The 21,701-nt window shown below is 41.7% G+C and overlaps 1 protein-coding gene across 4 annotated transcripts in view; it reads right to left on the bottom strand.

The window, feature by feature from the left end:
- The window catches only part of ARHGAP20 (Rho GTPase activating protein 20), a 103,246-nt gene that overhangs the window by 64,246 nt on the left and 17,299 nt on the right, over positions 1–21,701 (bottom strand). For all 4 annotated transcript variants that reach the window (XM_024105818.3, XM_065581458.1, XM_065581457.1 and 1 more), the window contains exon 2: positions 16,919–17,004. In XM_024105818.3, the coding sequence (XP_023961586.2) occupies positions 16,919–17,004 (86 nt within the window). The remainder of the gene's footprint in view (positions 1–16,918; positions 17,005–21,701) is intronic.

Genomic DNA, 21,701 nt, shown 5'->3' with positions numbered 1-21,701 from the left:
AATTGGACTGAAAGAGCCACCTACAGCTGGTGCAGGTGGCTCCTACAGCAAGACTCAACTCAGAGTGGTTGAAGTGACAGCAGTGCCACATGGCTACCTGCTGATGTCCTGAAGCTTGTTAGAATCAGTGGGAACCTGTTCCATGACCTCTTGATGTCCCTTCCCCTCTTGCGTCTCCCAGACATCTTCAAAAAACACCTTGAATACTGCATGCTGTTCTGGTCACCCCATCACAAAAAAAGATATTAGAATTGGAAAAAGTACAGAAAAGAGCAACAACAACGATTAAGAATATGGAACAGCTTCTCTATGAGGAGAGATTAAAAAGACTGGGACTTTTCAGCTTACAAAAGAGACTACTAAGGGGGGATATGTTAGAGGCCTATAAAATCATGAATGGTGTAGAGAAAGTGAATCAGGATGTGTTATTTACTCTTTCTCATAACACAAGAACCAGAGGTCACCCAATGAAATAAATAAGCAGCAGGTTTAAAACAAACAAAAGGAAGCATTTCTTCACACAACGCACAGTCAATCTGTGGAACTTATTGCCAGGGGATGTTGTGAAAGCCAAAAATTTAATGGGGGCTCAAAAAAGAATTAGATAAGTTAATGGAGGATAGGTCCATCAATGGCTATTAGCCAGGATGGTCAGGGATGCAACCTCATGCTCTGAGTGTCCCTAGCCTCCAACTGCCAGAAGCTGGGAGTGGACAACAGGGGATGGAAGACAGAATACTGGGCTAGATGGACCATTGGTCTAACCCAGTATGGCTATTCTTATGTTCTTAATCCTCACTCTTCTTCCCATAAAAGGCCAGCTATAATGGAGAAGCCCATATAGGGACAACTCTCTTCTACCTCCCTCCTCCACTTAGCGTTAGTGAATTGTTTCCACTGGCGGACAACTACTATGAACCCCACTGAAGTGAGAAAGTTTATAGGACTTTTGGGAAGCCTTTCCACAAACTGGTTTGAACACTGGCCACCTGCTCTTTTAGTCATCCATGCTGGTTTTAATGGTTCCCCCTCCCCCTCTCCCAGCCATAAGTTCCTGTGTAGACTGACTGCAAGTTTGACCTGACCTCTGAAGCAACCTCTACCTGACCAAGTCTCAGTACAGCCTGCTGATCAAATAAATTATATGACCTTGTACTTTTGCCTGACTATCCTTTCCCATAGATACTTGCTATAGGAAGATGCCTACATGTTCTAGTCTGGAGTGACAGAAGTCTCTGTGGAGCCACCCGAAAGCCCTTTTCACATAGCAAGACAGAGATGGTGATAGTTGTATGAACTGGTGGGGCCCAGAGGTTGCATGTCCATATAGGTGACCATATAGAAAGTGTGGAAAATCGGGACGGGGTGAGGGTAATAGGTGTCTATATAAGAAAAAGCCCCAAATATCAGGACTGTCCTTATAAAATCGGGACATCTGGTCACCCTAGTTGGGAGCCATAGCTGGGCAACACAGGTGAGAAAGGGGAAGGACACCTGAGGATAATGGTGCTTGAGAATTACACTGAGCTCCAGTCCAGTTTCCTCTCCTATGAGGACTCAGTCAACGGGAGTCTCACATCACCCAGAGAGGCCAGAAGAGATCATGTCCTGGCTGAGTGAGAGGGTGACAGAAGAAGGTTAGTGCATGCCAGTGGCAGGAGGATATCCGGTGGGTGAACTGACCCACACTGCAGAAGGTCAGCTACCGATCAGCATCTCCTCCCACCCCTCTAGTAAGACATGACCCCATCCCCATCATCAGGAGAGAAGAGTTTTTTTCTGCTTTCACTGAAGTCTGTTGCTACCTGTCAACCATCACTGGCTTGTAAGTACCCAACAGCAGTGGGACTCTATGGTGTATAGCTCCACCGAAAATTTAAATTGAGGATCCAGCCTCATCTCTAGCTAGCTTGAGAAACTACTGTGCATTTCAACGTGATGCCAGTCTGGCTGGGACTCTGAAACTGTAATGTCCCATTGAAGATTTGATTGCCACCTTGTTGAACTTAATCTTAGCGTTAATGGGAATGAATCTGTCTTTGGCTTGTTTCAAGGGCTTTAAACCATAGTCTGAAGCTAGTCCCATGAGATATGAATGATCCCTTTGCAGTGAGGAGATTTACTTGATACCTCTGGCTTTGCTAGCTATTGCATGTGTATGACCCAGATTCCTTTTGAGCCGCAGTAGACAAATTAGTTTTAACTGTGTCCATCTGTTGACTTCCTTACAATTCCTATATATGAAATTAGTCTTTTTTACAGAGCTTCTAGATCTATTTCTTTGAAGATTCCTATCTCATGCTAATCTAGGTAGGGGGAGAGAAGACGTACAGGGACTAATTCTCCACAGCCTTGCACCATTGTGCAATCGCACATGTGCAGAGTGGTGCAGATAATGTTTAAGGCAGGGGAGAATTAGGCCTTCTGTGCTCTGAGGGGCAGCATGATAAGAACTTTTTGCATGGCACCTATTTTTATATTTGTTGCCACTTTTGGTTTGCCAGATCTATGCCAGTGTCTGGTTATTGACTCTTTGGTGAAAATGGGTATTTGATTTTATACATCACCCACCAAGCCAACTGTTTTCCTCTTGGAAAACACTGTTCACAGAACTCAGGAGAAAGCGTGTGCAAGCCAGAGAAACTGTTCTCAGTCAAAGGGAATCAGTGATAAAACAAGTTCCCAGGGGAGGCTGAACAAATCCAGAGTCTGACTACTTTCAGGGTACAATGCAAAATCCAACTTTTTGACAAAGATTTCTACCACAGCTTAGTTAATAGAGCATCAGGAGAAGGCACAGAATGAGGGAAAGGCACCCAGGCATGTATATTCTAAGCAGTGTCGCAGTCAGAAACTGTGGTGGGGATGGTCAGGCCTAATGGTCAGAGCCAAAAATCAGGAATCCAGAACAGGTTTGGAGTAAGAGCAAGGCTGGAGTAGGACTAGGAATATGGCTGGATCAGAAGCAAGGCTGGAGCAGGCTAAGGCTTGTGGAGTCTGTTACCACTATCAGGCAGCAGAGAGTTCCAAGCCATGAAGTGACTTTGAGCAGACTTAGTTGCTGTTTCTCCTGTGAGGCTTATATATCCTGTGATAAATCAAGAAGGGGAGAGTAACTCCATTTTATGGACCCAGCCAGCCAGTTAGCTATAAAATCCTTCTTTGTAGCTGTTCTCTACCTGTAAAGCATTAAAAATCTCACTGCAATGCATAGGTAAAAGGAAGTGAGTGGGCACTTGGCCAAAAGAACCAATGGGAAGGCTAGAACTATTTAAAATTGAAACAAGACTCCTCTTTTGTCTGTCTGTTGTTGTTCTCTGGGAGAAGCAGACATAGAGCAACTATGCTGTAAGAAACTTGGGGCCAGGTATGAAAAATCATTGGTATCATACCTAGAAACTACCCATTTCAAATCCCAGATATGTAAGTAGATCAAGAAATGACTAGGAAGACGCGATTAGGTTTATCTCTTCTTATTTCTTTATGGCTTGTGGACTCCTCTGTGCTAACCCCAAATGCTTGTCTTGCTTGTAACCTTTAAGCTGGACCTCAAGAACGTTATTCTTGATGCTTAATCCTTGTAAGTGTTTTTTTTTTAATCTAGCAATAGCCTGAGTTTCCAGATGTATTTTCTTTCTTTTTGTTTTTAAGAACAGGATTGGATTTTTGTGTCCTAAGAGGTTTGTGCACATGTTGTTTAATTAGCTGGTGGCAACAGCTGATTTTCTTTATCTTTCTCAGCTCATCCCCAGAGGGGGCATGAAAGGGATTGAAGGTACCCCACAGAAAGGAATTCACAAGTGCGCCTTCCTGTGTCCTCAAAGGGGTTTTGCACTTGGGTGGTGGCAGCATCTCCCCATCCAAGGTCACTGAAAAGCTGTGACCTTGGGAGTTTAATACAAGCCTGGAGTGGCCAGTATAAATTTTTAGAATCCTTGTGGGCCCCCACCTTCTGCACTCAAAGTGCCAGAGTGGGGAATCAGCCTTGACATACCCATCCTGAGTGTCACCAAACCAGCTCCTGGCTTATAGATTGGCTGAAGCCTAGCACAGGAATGAGTCAGTGCAGGGATGACTCACACCTTACTGTCCCCCTCCATTACGGAGACAAAAAACAGAAAATATTCTTGAAGTCCACACGTAACCCTACCATGCAGACCTAGGAACCTGAGAAGCACTCAGAGATGAGAACATTTAAAAAAAAAAAAAAAGTAGATTATTGTACTTGATGCATAGTTAGAACTCGTTAGAGGCAGCAACACTTTATGTTCCATCAGAATGTGACCCAGAGAGGTGATGCAACACCACACCAGTCCAGAATTCAACAAATATTTAATACTGGCAATTTTCATAGCTGTGGACACTGATGACTGCATATCATTAGTTGCTTTCCCCTTATTTACCTAAGACAAAATGTCACAAAGACCTCTGTCAGTCCCAGATTTCTTCAGGTATGTCACTGCCCAACTGCTATGCATAAACACAGTCATTTGACTGAGATGTTATTAACAAGAATCAGAGCTATACAGATGCTCATTTTGTCAAATGACCAGTCTCTTCTCCAAAGAACAATCTAAAATCATGTGGGTACAGTACAATGAGAGTTTAGAACCTTCCTTTCATGGGATGTAACCACTCACCATCTTTGACTTAAAACAGTCAAAATTCTAAAGGGGAACTGGATTGAAGGACTTTTCAGCTTAGAAAAGAGATGACTAAGGGGGGATATGATAGAGGTCTGTAAATTCATGACTGGTGTGGAGAAAGTAAATAAGGAAGTGTTATTTACTCCTTCTCATAACAGAAGATTAGGGGTCACCAAATGAAATTAATAGGCAGCAGGTTTAAAACAAACAAAAGGAAGTATTTCTTCACACAATGCACGGTCAACCTGTGGAACTCTTTGACAGAGGATGTTGTGAAGACCAAGACTATAGCAGGATTCAAAAAAGAACTAGATAAATTCATGTAGGATAGGTCCATCAATGGCTATTAGCCAGGATGGGGCCCCTAGCCTCTGTTTGCCAGAAGCTGGGAATGGGCGACAGGGGATAGATCACTTGATGATTACCTGTTCTGATCATTCCCTCTGAAGTGCCTGGAATTGGCAACTGTCAGAAGATAGGATATTGGGCTAGATAGCAGAGGAGCCGTGTTTATAAGTTACCGGGAGGGGGAGGAGGGTACTCCACTCCCCCACCCTGCCCCAGGTCCCGCTTCCACCCCATCCCCCTAGCCTCCGCCTCTTCCTGCCCACATCCTGCCCCATCCCACCTCTTCCCACCCCTGCTCCGCCCCATTCCATCCTCTCCCCGAGCCCGGCCTGCCCTCTCTCCTCCCCTCTCCCCCCCAGCGCCTCCTGTTTGCTGCTAAACAGCTGATCCATGGCGGGTGGGAGGCATTGGGGGAAGGAGGAAGTGCTTATCTGCAGGGCTGCCAGTGGGTGCTCCAGCCCCAGAGCACCCCTGGAGTTGGCACCTATGCTAAACGAACCTTTGGTCTGACCCAGTACAGTCGTTCTTAGGTTCTAAAGGGCCAGCATTGTAAAGTTAACTTCTATATCTGAACTTGAAGCACTCTGAAAACTTGCTTCTGAGCTCCTCCCTTTTTTGCCTCTCTTCCTTTCCTTTTAATAAAAAACCCCCAGCATATTGCTAAGTCTAAAAGAAGCAGCACATTTCAATCTCCAGATGCAAACACATAACTGTAAGCCAGTTTGTATGTAATAAATGAATAACTGATGCATTTTGCAACACAAACACATGCAGAGGAGAACAGGAAACTCCAATCTATTGAATTCAAAGGCCATTGGAGGCCCAAGAGTTCCCTTTGTTCCTTATTAACAGTTTTAATAATATTTTCCTCTAACTAGTACTGCAGAAAAATAACATCTGGGTCCAAGTGCACAGTTTAAGAAAACCACACACTCCAGCATCATAATTAATCTAGATGAAACATGAATTGAAAGTGCCCTAAATGTCACAATTTGTTCTCTATCATCGTTACTTGAGGTTATTTTAAATATGTGGCTTTGTATTAAGTCGAGAAGCAAGCTGATACACACACAAGTTTGTTTGTTTTTTAAAGGCAGTTCTATAGTGTATTCATATTTGTCTGTATTGGATAAAAAAGCATTCCATATTAATGGGAGCTAATCAAAAATAGAGTTTTTGTCCAATGGGAAATTCAGATATTTTGAAATTTGTTTACATCCTGAATCCGGACAAAAAGTTGAAATTTCATGCTCAAACAAACAAAAACAAAACAAAAACAAAAAACAGAAAAAGTTTCTAATTGGAAATTCCCAATTTGAACATTCCTGAATCCAAAAGGTTTCAGTTTGTCAACCCACTGAGAGCTCAAAAGAGCTGAGCTGCTCTGTTATGGGAGCCACCTACAGGGCAAGGCCATGGGAGACGGTACAATGGGGGCACAAGGGACCGGGAACTACAACTCCCATGGGGCTTCACGGCAGCTCAGGCACACACAGAGATGAATGTTGACCTGGCCTGAAATGTTTCATTTTGATCTTCCTAATGGGAAATTCTTCCAAAATAGGTATTTTCCCCACAGAAAAATTTTATAACCCTCATTTCCAAGGGGAATAATTTTCAATCAGCTCAAATACTATTATTATTTTGGGGTACTCTGGAAGTGTCTTAATCACAAAACTTTATATGTAAAGCGGGATTGTGATCATCTTGAGCTCATTTGAGGGAAGAATGACACTTTATAGAAGTGGCTACATATATTTTTCCAATCACTTTCTGCATATTTGCATTAAAGCTTAAGCAGTACATTGCTTATCACAAACTTAAGCAAAGTCCCTATTCAGCAAGGCACTACTGTAAATTTGCAAGTTGCCCCACTAAAGTCAATGAGACTATTCACATGCTAAAAGTTAGGAACGTGCTTAAGTACACTTCTGAATCAGGGCTTATCTAGGGCGCTGATTCAGTGGTATGTCCCATAACAGGTCCTTTTCTTTTTGGAGGCTTGAATCATTTCCCACTGAAGCAATGAAAAGGCTCCCATTGACTTTAGTAAGATTTGGATCAGGTTTTTAACCCAGAACTGCAAACTCCAAGTGTTCAGGAATCATGAGGCAGGGGAGGATTTTAAAATCAAGTTTTAAACGGTTTTTTTATGTGCCTTGTGGTTTGAATCTTTAGGGTTCCGTTTTTCAAGTTTTTTCCATAACCATAAAGGCTAGAAACTTGCGTGGTGCTCTGTTTTGTTTTTTAAATGAAAGCTGAGATTCTCATTATCACATGACTCCAGAATCTAGGGCTCTAAGAAAGAAACAATATTATGAAACTTGCGATAAAAAACACAAGAGTTGGCAGCAGTTAATCCTTTGGTTTGGGAATTTTTGTTTACACTTTTCCCTCCCCTTCTCATTGTTCTGCAAAATGTCTCTTCTTTCCTATGTTGTTCAATACATATGATGTCTCTTGGACAAATCACTCTAAACCCAGGAATGCAGAATCATAGGTCTGCAACTGTGTTTTTCCTGTCCCTTGAATCCCGCAAAATTCCATTTCTGCCTTGGAGGAACACTTGGACAATACTGCCAGTTATCTCACCCTTAACCCTGAGGAGACAGAAGCTCTGCTGTTGGAGGGGGATGATCCATATGAGAGGGTTTGCTTCTCTGCTATGTCTCTCTTGCTGATGGGAAAAATTCAGGAGGTGAAGAATCTTGGGGTCACTTTTGACAATGCCCTTTCCATGTCCAGACGTGCAGTGAAAGAGGTGTTTCTTCAGTTGTGCAGGTCACACCCTTACTTATCCTGTGACAACTCTGTGACAGCAACCATTGCCCTGATGACCTAAGAGGTTAAATTAGTGTAATTCTCTCAGACTGGCTCTCACCAGGGCTTCTCCATCACTTGCAGCTCAGAATACAGCCACACATTTGCTCACTGGTTTGAGCAAACATAATGATCTAACACCAACCAATTATTCACACCAGCTGTTTGTAAAGTGACAGACTGACTTTAACCTGCCACTGCTGTTTCAAAAGCCCTTATTGTGTAGGCCCCAGGTACAGCAGAAATCGCATCCCTGAGCCCACTTCTAATTGTTATCTCTGCATTTCAGGGATCACACCTTCCCTTGTGGTGGGCTCTGGAATGTGGAATTTGTTTACTCAACATCCATCTCTGCCAATTCTTCCTCACTTAAAGGCCTTAAATCTTCCCAGTTTCCCACAAAGGTATTTCTTAGTGTGACCTCACCTAGCCCCAAGATTACCTTTCTTGCTCATCTTCATTTTTGCCCTCTTTTCCTGCAACAGTATCCCTACATTTGATGTGTTAATATTGTGTACTGTTTTAGTTTTGCACAGATTTCCTCCCCCAGCACTTGGGCTGGGGCTGCTTTATAAATACAATTATTAAGATTTGATTATATCAGTAACGCACACACATTTTGTGCATACCTAAACTCCCACTGCAACTGGGATTGCAGTTTGACTGAATATTATTTATTATTGGTATCCCAGTAGCACCTAAGAGCCCCAGTTCTGGACCAGGATCCCACTCTGCTAAGCGCCGTACAAACAAAGAACAAAAAGATAATCCCTGCTCATTACAATATTCTTCTTCACAGCCTGTCCTAAGCAGTTGGGTAGCAATGCTGCTGTAGTAAAGAGCTGCCACATTCCAGAGCTGGCTATGTCTCAGTGCCAAGTGAAGCAATTCCTGTACATGAACATGATTGAAAAATATTTTGGTATGATATGCACTATGGGCCTGCATCACTGAAGTCAAATGGGAGCAGAATCTAACTCTAATATTAATGTGAGGTGTTAACCATCACCAAACATGCACAGGTTGTATTTTATCTAAGAAAGAACGAATGAAAATACAGCACATAGTTGCAAACTGAAATAAAAGTTTAACACATTAATTAACAACATCGGCCTTTATTCCCTTCCTCCTCACACCCTGATTTCGATAAAACACTGAATACTGATCTTCCCAGGGAAGAGGGAATAGTAAAGGCTTTCTGGCAATTTACATTTATTAAATCTCTATTTTTGTCTTCATCTAGTCACACAGATTGGCTCATCCACTATCCTTCTGATTAATACCTTAGGAACAGACTGTCCAAGACTTTGGGAACACAATGTATTTGCCTAGAGCCAAGTGGCATGTATTACTAGATAATACATACGATCTTAGTTATCTAGGAATACTTAGCATTTGGCCAGGACCCTTCAAAGATAACGTGTCAGAATCATTTATTGTGATTTAGAAAAAGGAGCAGTGTTTCCACAAAACATGAAACTTTGATTCTACTTAATGGAAGGAAAAAACCCCTAGGAAATTCCTTAAATCTACATTTTTTTCCTATGCATCTTCAAATATAAACCTAAAAATCCAAATGAGGACTATTTTCTAATCTATTTCCTTCTGAGGTCTACTGAAGTGTTCTTTTTATAAGCCTTCTAAAAATACTGTTTAAAAATTTAACACAATCTTTGCTCCTAGCCTATCAAAATTACCCTGTGCTACTCAGTGTGTTTCGTTTCTGACAATTTCACTTGAACATGCAGGAGTCTATTTGCAAATTGTCAAGTAGATCCAAAAATGAAACTGTTTCTAAAATCTCCTGAAATTAGATAAGTGTGTTACAGCTTGCCAGAGTTCTGCCTTCTTCTCATGGGAGAAGGAGTCAGCTTCATTTAGAAGTATAACAATTAGGGGGGTATTTTTCAAAAAGCACTCAGTGTGTTGGCCTAACTCTGCACCTGTTGTAATCAATGGGAGTTTCACAATTGACCCTCAATGCTCTGCTGAAACAGATAATTAGAAAAAGGAAATAGATGAGGATGTTAATGCTGGCCCATGATGCCAGCCTCCGTTGTTACACTTTCAAACCAGCACCTTCATTCTTTCTCCTATCCTGTCCCTCCCTCTTGAGAGGAGTTCCCTAAAATATATGCAAAGCTACCTCATTATTCTCCTTCAGATCCCTCCTTCAACTCTCCTCTGCTGTGATGCTTAAAAAAATCTTGATAATGGTTAGGCTGCTGGAGCACTGAGACCGCTGCCTGTCATGCTGACCAATATTGTCTCATTGTGTCCTTGTACTCTCCTGTCAGTCTGTCTGTATCCATCTGCTGTCTCTTGTCTTATACTCAGATTGTGAGCTCTTCTAGGCTGGGGATGGTTTTTGGTTCTGTGTTTGTACAGCACCTAGCACAATGGGTTCCTGCTCCATGATCTAGATGCTACATTAATACAAATTATATATAATAATGATAATACAGACTTAAGTTTCAGACCTACTATGTGCTCCAAGTGGGAGCAGGTGTCACTTCACAAGAGCTCACTGAATGCTCAGAAACCTGATAGCTATACTAACATCTAATGTCTCCTATCCCTCCAAACAATTTTCCTGTCTGAAAGAATGAGTTGGCTTCAGACAAGTCTCAAGTCCTCCATACAAAAGAGTTTTGAGATTCATAGATTTCAGAGTCAAAAGGGATCACAATGACCATCTAGTATGACCTCACAGATAACACAGACCATTAGATTTCACCCAGTAATTCCCTTTTCAAACCCACAAATTCTGGTGGATCTCTAGAACATGTCATTCAGAAAGTCATGCAATCTTGATTGAACCACAATGGTACCCAGTAGTAAACAAGATGATTTCAAATGCACACCATTCTCAGGGCCAAGTATAATTGACCTGAATTTGGTTTATGTCAACATTGCACTTCTTCATGTTGGCTTTGAGGGCATCTTTGAAGCACCTTTTGCCTGCCCCTTGTCTGCTGGCCTGCTTTGGAAGTCAATTGTCTGGCATTCAAAGAACATAATCAGCCCAACAGAGTTGGTGGTATATGATCATAGCTTCAATGCTGGAGGTTTTGACTTGGAACAGAACACTGATGTTGGTGCATTGGTCATCCTGCTTGATTCAAAAGATCTTGCAGAGGCACTGTTGATGGCATCGTTCAAGAATATAGAGGTGTCTACTGTACGTGATCCAGGTTTCAGCACCGTACAAGAATGCAGGGATAACAATGGGCTGGTACATGAAAAGCTTGGTTTGATTCTTGATGTCACAATCTTTGAAGACACATTTTCTCAGGCGTCCAAAAACTGCACTGTCACATAGGCGGCAGTATTGAATTTCCTCATTGATGTCAGCTTTCTATGACAGATAGCTGCTGAGGTAAAGGAAGTGATCAACGTTCTCCAGAGTCTCTCTATTGATCTGAATTATAGGAGCAGGATTCCAGTGATTTGGAGGCTGTTGGTGGAGTACTTCGGTTTTCCTGGTATTGCGTGCGAGACTGAGTTGGTTGTAGGCCTCAGAAAAAACGTTGACTATTTTTGGAAGATCTTCTTCCAAGTGGGCACACAGGGCACAGTCGTCTGCAAATTGGAGTTCATTGACTGATTTTGTGATATTTTTCCCTTGGATCAGAGGCGACTGAGGTCTAAGAGCTTGCTGTCCCTTTTGTTTTGAATGTCAAGTCTGGAGGGGAGCTTGTCAGCAATGAGAAGGAAGATGATAGCAAGGAAGATGGGAAAAAAGGGTTGAAGCAAGACGCAGCCTTGCTTGACTCCTGTCTTGACTAGGAAGGGATCCATTTTGGAGCCGTTGCTGACCACCATCACAGACATGTTGTTGTGGAGGAGTCAGAGGACAGCAACAATTTTTGGTGGGCATTCAAATTTAAGGAGAACTCTCCACAGACTCTCGCAACTGATAAGAGTCAAATGTTTTTGTGAGGTCAGTGAAGCTCATGTACAGAGGTTGATGTTGTCTGCAGCACTTCTCCTAAACTTTGTGGGTGGTGAAGATCATGTTGGTGGTACCTTGAGATAGTCTGAATCCACATTGCAATTCTGGGAGGATTTCCTCGGTAAGAGGAAGCAGCCAGTTGAGGAGAATTCTGTCAAGAATCTTTCTGGAAGTGGACAACAGGACAATTCCTCAATAGTTTCCACAATCCGCTCTGTCTTCTTTCTTGCAGATGGTCATGATCATGGCATACCTAAGATTGGCTGGGATTTCTTCTGAATTCCAAATCTTGAACATTAGGGCATGAAACTGGTGATCCAGTTCTTCTCCTCCTTCTTTGAAGATTTTGGCAGGAATTTCTTCAGGTCCAGATGGCTTATTGTTCTTCATCTGCTTGATGGCTTCCTTTACCTCAATGAGTGTTGAAGTTCTAAGGTCACCCTTGACTTAATCCCTCAACATCCCATCAAAGATGCTTTTGTCAATGTTGGAGTCATGATTCAGGAGGTCTTCGAAGTATTCATTCCATCATTCATTGATCAATTTTCCCTGAGGAGGGTGACTCCATCCCTGGATCTAAGGGGGGTTAGCTCTTGGGTGCTGGGTCCACAGAGGGCTTTAGTGGTGTTGAAGAATCAGTGCATATCATGGGTGTTAGCGAGTTGTTGGGACCTCCTTTGCTTTGTTCTCCCACCACTTGTTCTTCATTTCATGGGTTTTCCTTTGAACCTCAGCTTTGAATTGATGGCGGACGTATGGCTTCTGCTTGGAATTGATGTCATTTTGCTAAGCACAAAAGGCCTTGTGCTTACAGTTGATCAGATCTTGGATTTCCTGATCGTTCTCATCAAACCAATGTTGGTGCTTCCTGGTTGAGAAGTCCAGTGTTCTCTCACATACAGCATAGACAGCTGATCTGAGTGCTTTCCAGTGATCTTCGGGGCTCTCCATCTCAGTTTTGGTATTCATCAGTTTCTCAGGGGCGCACTGCAAGAAAGGGTCACATTTAGTTGGGTCCTTGAGACTCTCAACATTGATCTTCTGTCTGGTTGATTTCTTCCACATTTGTTGTTTTGATGGAAGTAATGGAGCAGATGGGGTGATGGTCCATCCAACAATTGTCAGCACCTGTCATTACTTTGGTGATGTAAACGTCTTCACAATCACAATCACGGACAATGACATAGTTGATCAGATGCCAATACTTAGACCCCGGGTGTTGTCATGATGTCTTGTATTTGTTCTTTTGGCGGAACATGGTGTTCATGATAATTAGGTTGTGTTCTGTGCATTTTGCCAGGAGAAGAATTCTGTTAGAATTGGTCTTACCCACTCCTTCCTTTCCGATCATGCCATTCCAGAGCTCCGAGTCATGTCCAACTCTTGCATTAAAATCTTCAAGGAGTATGAATGTGTCCTCTTTGGGGATGGTGGAGAAAATGTGGTCAAGGTTGGCATAGAATCCTTCTTTGGTTTCCTCATCAGCATCAAGGGTTGGAGTGTATGCACTGATGAATGTTGCATGCTGGTTCTTGGCAAGTTTAAGGCAGAGGGTCATGAGTCATTCATTGATGCTAACTGATAATTCTGCGAGTTGGTTGACAATTTTGTTTTTGATGACAAAACCAACGCCCTGGATTCGTCGTTCATCGTCACCTGTTTTTTTCCAGAACAAAGTTTAACTACCACGCTGTTCCTTGAACTGTCCTTCTGTATGTCCAGTCTCACTCGGTACAGCATTGTTGATGTCATGTCTCCTGTGTTCTCTGGCCACGATTGCTGCTTCTCACTCTGTTTGGTTATTTTTCTATGTTCATCTAGAAGCTCACTTTTCCACTTTGGATGACCCTGCCCGGAGTGCGAGACTCCCAGCGGCACTGCTCTCAGGAACCTGGGAACAGTCATGCCGCTCCACATCAAGGTCACGATCCACTGGGGCAGTCTTTTCAATAGAATTCTAGTGTAAAACATGCTCAAAGTACTTCAAATGCACCATCTAAATACGTGAAACAGTGCTAGCATGATCATCCAGTGTTACTTTGTGAAGACAGACAGGCTGGGTTGTATGGAGAAGAAGAAGAAAACCAAAAATAGCAGGGAATATTTTCATCCTTTGGAGGCAATGGGCCATATTCTACTGTTATTCTGGTGTAAATCTGGAGTAATTCCATTGGTATCAATGGAATAATACCAGTGTAAATCTAGAGTAACAGCCACACAGCCCTAGATCACAGCACTATAACAACCATCTTATAAAACATTCAGACTCTTCTGTACTCTAAATTTCTGCCAATTGCCATGATATGTAATTCACTGAAAGCTAAAACAGCCACCACCTCCAGACATCAGAATGGTTTCTTTAAGAAAGAAAAAAAATACTGTGAATAACTTTTACATTGCCTGAAGGCAAGTTTGCCCTGCACTTGCATTTTATTAAGCTGTGCCATATGTAGTCTGAGGACACCTGAGATATATAAACTGCTATTGAAATATGAACAGACTCATGTTTCTAAGTATTTCCTGCCCTTATAAAACCTTTGCACTTGCTCATTAATTTCAACAAATATTGAGGCGAACCAGCTGCTGAGGTGAGACGATTCAGATAAAATACCTCACAGATGTATGCCAACTTTGCATGGGATCTTATTATCTACAAGTGATTAATCAACCATTAAGAAGTAAGTGTATTGGAGTACGGACATTGGGGATCACTGCCAGAAGGAGAATAATGGATTTTGCTTACAACAAAAGGGAACTAAGTGCTAAAATAGCTTAGAGAGAAAATATTTGGAGATTAGAAAACAGTTGTTTTGTTGTTCTTTAGCTCTCTTAAAAAGAGAGAACACGTCACAAGAGTTAAACATTTACACAACAAGCAGAGCAGGAAATTCAAACTCATCCAGTTTATTGATGAAGAGGAATGCATTTTGTGCAACAGAAGAGGAAAGCTGAATAGGCTAAGATAGAAATTACAATCCCAGTGAAAAATGAAAATACCGGACGATCCAAAGGGTTACCTTGTATTCCTTTCTAAGGATACAAGCCTGCTTCTATTATAGTGAAGGAAAGTTCTGTCACTGAACTCAACAGAGCAGGTCCTAAAATTTTAGGACTCTCTGTTGGTAGAAATGGCTAATGATTGACTTTTGGGGGGATCATTATAAATGAGACCCATACTATTGGAAAAGTCCATTATCTGAGGACAGTGGGACATAACACTTAGCTCTTTTATACAGTTCTGTACAAATTGAAAGCACCATACAGACATTAACTAAGCTGAGCCCTTGCTTATCCCTTCCAAGGAGATGATACTGAGCTACTGCGGATACAGCTGGCTCTAGTCACAGGATCATTGCAGGCAGGGCCGGCTCTGGCTTTTTGGACGCCCCAAGGAAAAAACAAAACAAAACAAAAAAAACCACGGGGCAGCCAGAACGGCAAAGCAAAAAAAAAAAAAAACCTGTAGAGCACGGGTGCAGGGGGACCAGCTGGGGGAAGGGGGGAAGGGGAGGGAGCGGGCGGGAGGGCTCTGCTCCGGTCTGCGGGGAGGGAAGGAAGAGGACTGCCCTGCAGGGGGCTCCGGCCCCCTGCAAAAAAAAAAAAAAAAAAAAAGCGGTCGTGCCGCCCTAGGATTGGGCAGAATGCCGCCTCAAACAATCTGCTGCCCCAAGCTCAGCTGGTGCCTGGAGCCGGCCCTGATTACAGGGATGGACAGACATTGAGCTAGATGCCAACAAGCTGAGGAAAACTCTGAAGACAAAGTATTGTGGGAGCCTGTCCCTGTGTGTCCAATCACACCCTCAAGCTGTCACCACGCACAGTATACAGGAAGATGCACACCCCTCTCTGCTTTGAGAAATTCAATTGTGCATGAAAAAGTGTTTTGTGAAATCACAAATTTTAAGGCAGTTGCAAAGATGGTGAGGAAATAGTAAATAACAGATAATAAAAATGAGTTACCATACAGTCTGAGTCATAACTAACTCCTTAACGAGGAAGGTAAGTAACCTGGAAACTAAAGGAGAGCAGTTAAGTGACTTGCTCATGGTCACAGAGGAAGTGTCAGAGCCGGGGCTAGAACCCATGAGTTCCTGGCTTCCAATCCCATGTTGAACTGCTAGACTGCACAAAATAGCATAAACATCATTTACAGAGTTTTTTCTCTGTTTCTCCTTTTGATTCAAATACAATAAAAAGACCTGTAGCAGCTTCTAGTACTTTCAATTTACTTTCCTTTGTTTTTTTGCAACTCTGATATTTTCTCCAAATTCTTTTCAGATTTTTCAAGTGCTGTGGAATTCCACTGGATGATAAACATGGATTCAGGTATTAAGTAGATCAAACAGCAAATTTTCCAAGGCCCACACATTAATTCCCTAAATTCCACACCACAGTGTGGGAGAAAGTGAGTCTTTGCATAGTTGTGCTTTAATTTTCCGTAATTATGCTTCTCAGTAAGGTTCTCCATGTAGTCTGACGTAATAACATTCTACTTGACTGTTCACTATTTCATAAACATTGGTACTTTGCAGGTTTAAAGTCTATTGAATTGTTAATAAGATGCCACGATAGCACAAGAGGAGAGTTATGTACAGTAATGTATCATAGAAACTTAGCTCATACAGCAACTGGTACTGAATTATACTTAGTGCTGCTTAGGAGCATGGGGGGGGAGGAATGAAAGAGGGAACCAGTCACCCTCCCTCCCTGCCCATTCCACCACCAGAGCAGGCAGCCATGATTTGGTTTCCAGTGCAAAAGAAATGGGGTTGACAAATGCTGCCTGATGGGCTGAGGAGCTCAAATAAGGCAGGCCTGGGTGTGGCTGGAGAACAGCTATGCTTGCCTCTTGGCATATCAGCCAGCATTAGGACAGCTGTGCTAGAGAGCAGCACTGAAAATGCCTTTAAAAAGATGTAGCAGGAGCCACCTCTTAATGCACACCACGCCGCACCTCTGGCTGCATTATGCCTTCCAGTAGATATTATGCCAATGTAGCTAGCAGTGAAGGACACCTCCTGCCACTCCTCAATATGGCTCTGCCTGAAGGCATAATTTAGCCTGGTTTGAATAATTGCTTGTCAAAAACATCTCAAGATTTGGGCTCAGGAACTGGAAAAAGTACAACCAGCAAAATACATCAACTCACCTGGTGATAGTTCTGGACTTATTAAGTGCTTTGCTGAGGACCAGAGATGGTGCAGACTGACGTCTTTGAGCCAGACTCTTCATCTTCTGGAAAAAAGAAACAAAAAGAACCAGAGGTGAGATTTTAAACACTAACTGAATGTATACAGACATTCGGCTCCTGTCTCCATTAATCTAATTGGAGTGTGATCTCTAAAGACTGATAACACTAAATGTCAGCATTAACTATTTAATTGCTGATTATTGGATAGAATGGGAAAGCGAATGGCAGTGAACTCACAGAAGGCAGGGAAGAAACTGGGGATTACTGCAGGGAAGGAATAAGGGAGGGGAGACACAGACAAGGAAGATATAGAGAAAGACAAAGAACGGGGAAGAAAGAGGGAGAAAAGAGAAAAATAGCAGTAGTTCTAGAGAGCAGCGTATTTTTCTATTGAGTGAAGTTGAGTATTACAATAAAGTGCAAAACAAATAAGATTATTCTTCCGCAAAGAGGAGATTTTCAAAAGCACCCAAAGGATTTACGAGTACACATTACATTGACTTTCAAACAGACCACTGTTCTAACCACTACCATTCCCCTCAAACAGGCAGGAAAAAAACCTAGATTTCCTGACCTCTCCGACATTCTGATGTCTAGTAATTAGTTGGCAAAGCATGTGTGACATCCCCCTCTAATGGCTGGCCCTCAGAAAAGATAAGTTACTTTTTTAGCTCAACTAATAGAGGTCTGTGCTGGTGATCCAAAGGGCTGGAGGGTTCCAACTCTGCTGATTTGCAACCAGGATCCACCCCAACTCTGGTAGTCATGGTAGAATTTGTTTTTTCCAGTTTTCTTTTTTAAAAACTGGTGTATTTAATTCACCTAGTGAAGAAGCATTCTTAAATACAGATTCTATAGTTTAAACAAAATCACTATAACTTGTCTAACGTGGCACATTGTGCAGCAAAACCCAGGTGTTCCACAGTTTGGTCATTTGTCACACACTTGGATTGCGTGTATCATGCACTGAAGGTTGAGAGAGATCCCCCTAATCTATAGCTTCTAAGACATGTGTTTGTTCTTACAAGCTTTGATATAAAAATATGCAACACTAGAATTTTCCTTTAACATTGTTCCAGATCTCAGGATTGGTGACCACGGAGAACAAACAAAAATAAAACTCTTAAGATTCATCCCATGACTGTTTTCAGCCAGTCGTGATCCAGGATTTTCTTCCTTTATGCTAACGATAACCACCGAACACTATTAAACATTTTAGAGGACTATTGATTCTTCTGACAATTTGTATTCTTAATATAGCACAAAACTTGTTAGGGCAGGTTCAGGTACTACACTTGATCTTAGCTCATAGAGAGCTATTACATTCTTCACGGAGAGGGAAAACTATGCAATGCTCCATTGTATCCTTTCTTTAGCCAAGCGGGGAGACATTGATCAGTAATCATAGCAGTGCATTTGTTGCTGTGATGATTTTTTATACTTGCTTTTCTATTCATGCAATGTGTGCTTGTTTGGTTATAATATATTTGTCTGGTAACAGACACTGCTCGTATTAAGGCTCTGTTATACAGCAATGGTTGAATTTCCATGATAAGCTTGATTTCTGGTCCAACTCTAAAATCTACAGAAAATACTATCCATTTTGATAAGTTAGAAGAATTCTAACTTGGTCCCAGGCCTATCTGATTTGAAGTTATGCAGGTAAAAGTTTAATAGACTGCCATCCTAAAAAAGATTTCCAGTGCTTTTTTTCCACTTTATAGCAGAAAACAGAGAGAAAATACCTTCTTTGCTGAATTCTTCTAGCTCAGAACTTGTGCAAAGGATCAAACATTGCCTGATTACAATCAAATCTCATAGACTTTAAGGCCAGAAGAGACCATCATGATCATCTAGTCTGACCTACAGAACACAGGTCAGAGATTTCACCCAATAACTTCCGAAGACTAAGGACTGTGTCTTTATAGGCATTTTCAGTCTTGCCAACTTCCAGTTTTATCGCGAGTCTCATGATATTTGGTGGTTTTCTTAAAGCCCAAGCTCCTGGAGTCATGGGATTGAATGAGAGTCTCAGCAATGATTTTAAAAAGATTTTGGACCTCGTGGGAGAGAAGAAAAGTTAGAAAATGTGACCCCACAAAGGCCTAAAGAAACAGAAGACAAAGTGAACAAAAAGATTAGTATTTTTTTAAAATCTCATGATTTTCGGGAGGCTGACTCATGATTTTTTAATGCTTGGGGTTGGCAATACCAGGCAGCCTACCACAACGGGACCCTGATCTTGACTGGGAGCCGCCAAGAGCTACAGTAACATAGAATAATAATAAATGAGTATCAGACTCCAGGAAGTTCAGAATAGGACCCAAATCACTGCTGTAGACATAAGCTTTCAAGTCTCTAGCCTTGCAGAGAGAGGCCTCAAAACATAAATAGATCGCTAAAGAGCCTTGCCATAGGAAAAAGGAGAATTTCCCAAGACTGAAGTTAGTCAGGCCATCTGTTTGTAAATGAAAACACTTTAAAAGTAGTGCTCAACACAACTATAAAGTTCTTCTAATTTTTATTTATTTAGACCAGTGGTTCCCAAACTTTAACAGCCCGCGAACCCCTTTCACTAAATTGTGACATCTCGTGAACCCCCTCCTAAAAATGAATATTTCCAGGGATTTAAGTTTAAATTTCCTCAGTGTGATGGATTCGCTTGCTTTGCTCTGCATAGCTCTTGGAAGTCTGGAACCACTGGAGAAAGATAAAGTCTCAGGTCTGGTTCAACATCAAGTCTGTTTCTGTATTTGGTTTTCAGATGTGCATACGAGGAAAATGCTTTCTCGCATAAGTATGTTGTTGAAAATGGTAACAAAACTGCAGCAGCTTTTTCTGGCAGAAAGGGGTACTCATTTCTTAAACTCAGCCAAAAGTTGATCAATGATAGATTTCTGAAACTCCTTTTCAGTTCGTAATCACAGGAGATCTCAATCAATTTCTCTTTTTCCTTGGTGTTTAATATCTGTGCTGAGAAAGTGGTATCATCAAAAGGGTTGCGAATTCAGTCATTATCACCTGACATAGCTGGAAAGTATTCCCTGAAAGTTGTGCAAAGTCCTTTTAGGTGTGCAATTATATTGGTTTTAGTGCACTGATCCAACTGAAGTTTATGTTCTACCAGGAAGTCATGAAGATTACTGAATCACTCAGTTTGATTGTTTTCCAAACAACTTCCCCAGAACTGCAACTTCTTTATCAGGGATTCAACTCGCTCTTGCACATTGAAAACTGTTATATTGAGGCCTTGAAGAGATAAATTTAGGTCATTAATTCTTGAGAAAATATCTGCTAAATAAGCTAGGCTCTGGAGCCAGAAATTATTTTCCATACAGCTGGCAAGGTGGAAAGGATGGCTGTTGAAAAAAAACTAGGATTTCCGTTCTAACCTCAAACAAGCACACAAGGATTTTACCCCTTGAGAACCATCTAACTTCAGTATGGGTCAACACACAGACGTGTATACTACCCATTTCTTCACAAAGTATGTGAAATATTCTGGAATTTGTTGGCCATGATTTTATTAAATTCACCATTTTCACTACATTGTCCAGCACTTCCTTCAGTCCCTCTGGCATGCGTTTTGTTGCAAGGGCTTGTCTATGGATGCTGCAATGAGTCCAAGAGACTTTTGATGCAACCTTTTTTGTTTGAGCTACAAATCCAGTATACTTCCCCGTCATTGATGTGGCCCCATCAGTGCAAATGCCTAGGCAACGAGACCAATCTATTTCCTTTTCTTGAAAATATGCATTAGTCAGATTGAAGATATCTTCTCCAGTTGTACGTTCTTCCAATGGTCGGCAAAACAACAAGTCTTCTTCAACCATACCTTCATTCACATAACGTACAAACAGTAGCAAAATAGCTAGATTAGCTACATCAGTTGATTCATCCAACTGTATAGCATAATATGGACTATTTTTCACTCTATGTACAATTGTGGTCTCTACATTATTTGACATGTCATTAATTCTTTGTGACAACGTATTATTGGACAAAGATACCATGTCAATCCTTTTTGCAGCCTTTTCTCCGAGCATGCAATGAACTACATCTTTTATACATGGACCAATCAAGCTCTCTGCTATGGTATGGGCTTCTGATGCTTTTGCTGCTCGGTAGCTCACGCAGTATGACACTTTAAGTGCATTTTCATTATCAGTACTTGCTTTGGATATAAAACTGGTAATGTCACTTTTCTTCTCAGCTAATTTTCGCTTGAAAAACTCAACAGGCTTGTCAAGTTGTGCAGGATGCCTAGTTTCTAAATGGTGCCGAAGTAGAGAAGGTTTGAGGCTGCTGTTTGCTAGAACATCACCACAAATCACATACAGTGGTTTGGGATGTTCTTGATCACCAATGCATGTAAAGCCATATTTTATATAATCGTCATATTTTCTTTTCTTTGTAAGTGACTTTCCAGGACCATCATGATCATTAGACTTAGATTTTCCACAGTGTGGACTTGAGGAAACACTAGCTGATTCCAGCATCTTTACACTTTCCTTTTTCAGCCACTTATCCATTGAACTTGTGTACAAAATTCTAATAAAAATAACAGAGCGAGACTGCTAACAACCAACAAACTAGAAACTGAGAAGATTCACTCACTGAAGCAAATCAGCACTCCAGAGAGAAGGACAATTACTGAGACACCTTAACACTCCTTCACTGGCTACAATGTGCTTCTGGCTGGTTTGGCTCGCAAACAGCTTTTCTTCCGCCGAGGAAGGTG

The sequence above is a fragment of the Chrysemys picta genome, chromosome 1 (genome assembly GCF_011386835.1).
Source record: "Chrysemys picta bellii isolate R12L10 chromosome 1, ASM1138683v2, whole genome shotgun sequence".
Lineage (NCBI taxonomy): Eukaryota > Metazoa > Chordata > Testudines > Emydidae > Chrysemys > Chrysemys picta.
This window is presented reverse-complemented; position numbering and strand designations above follow the sequence as displayed.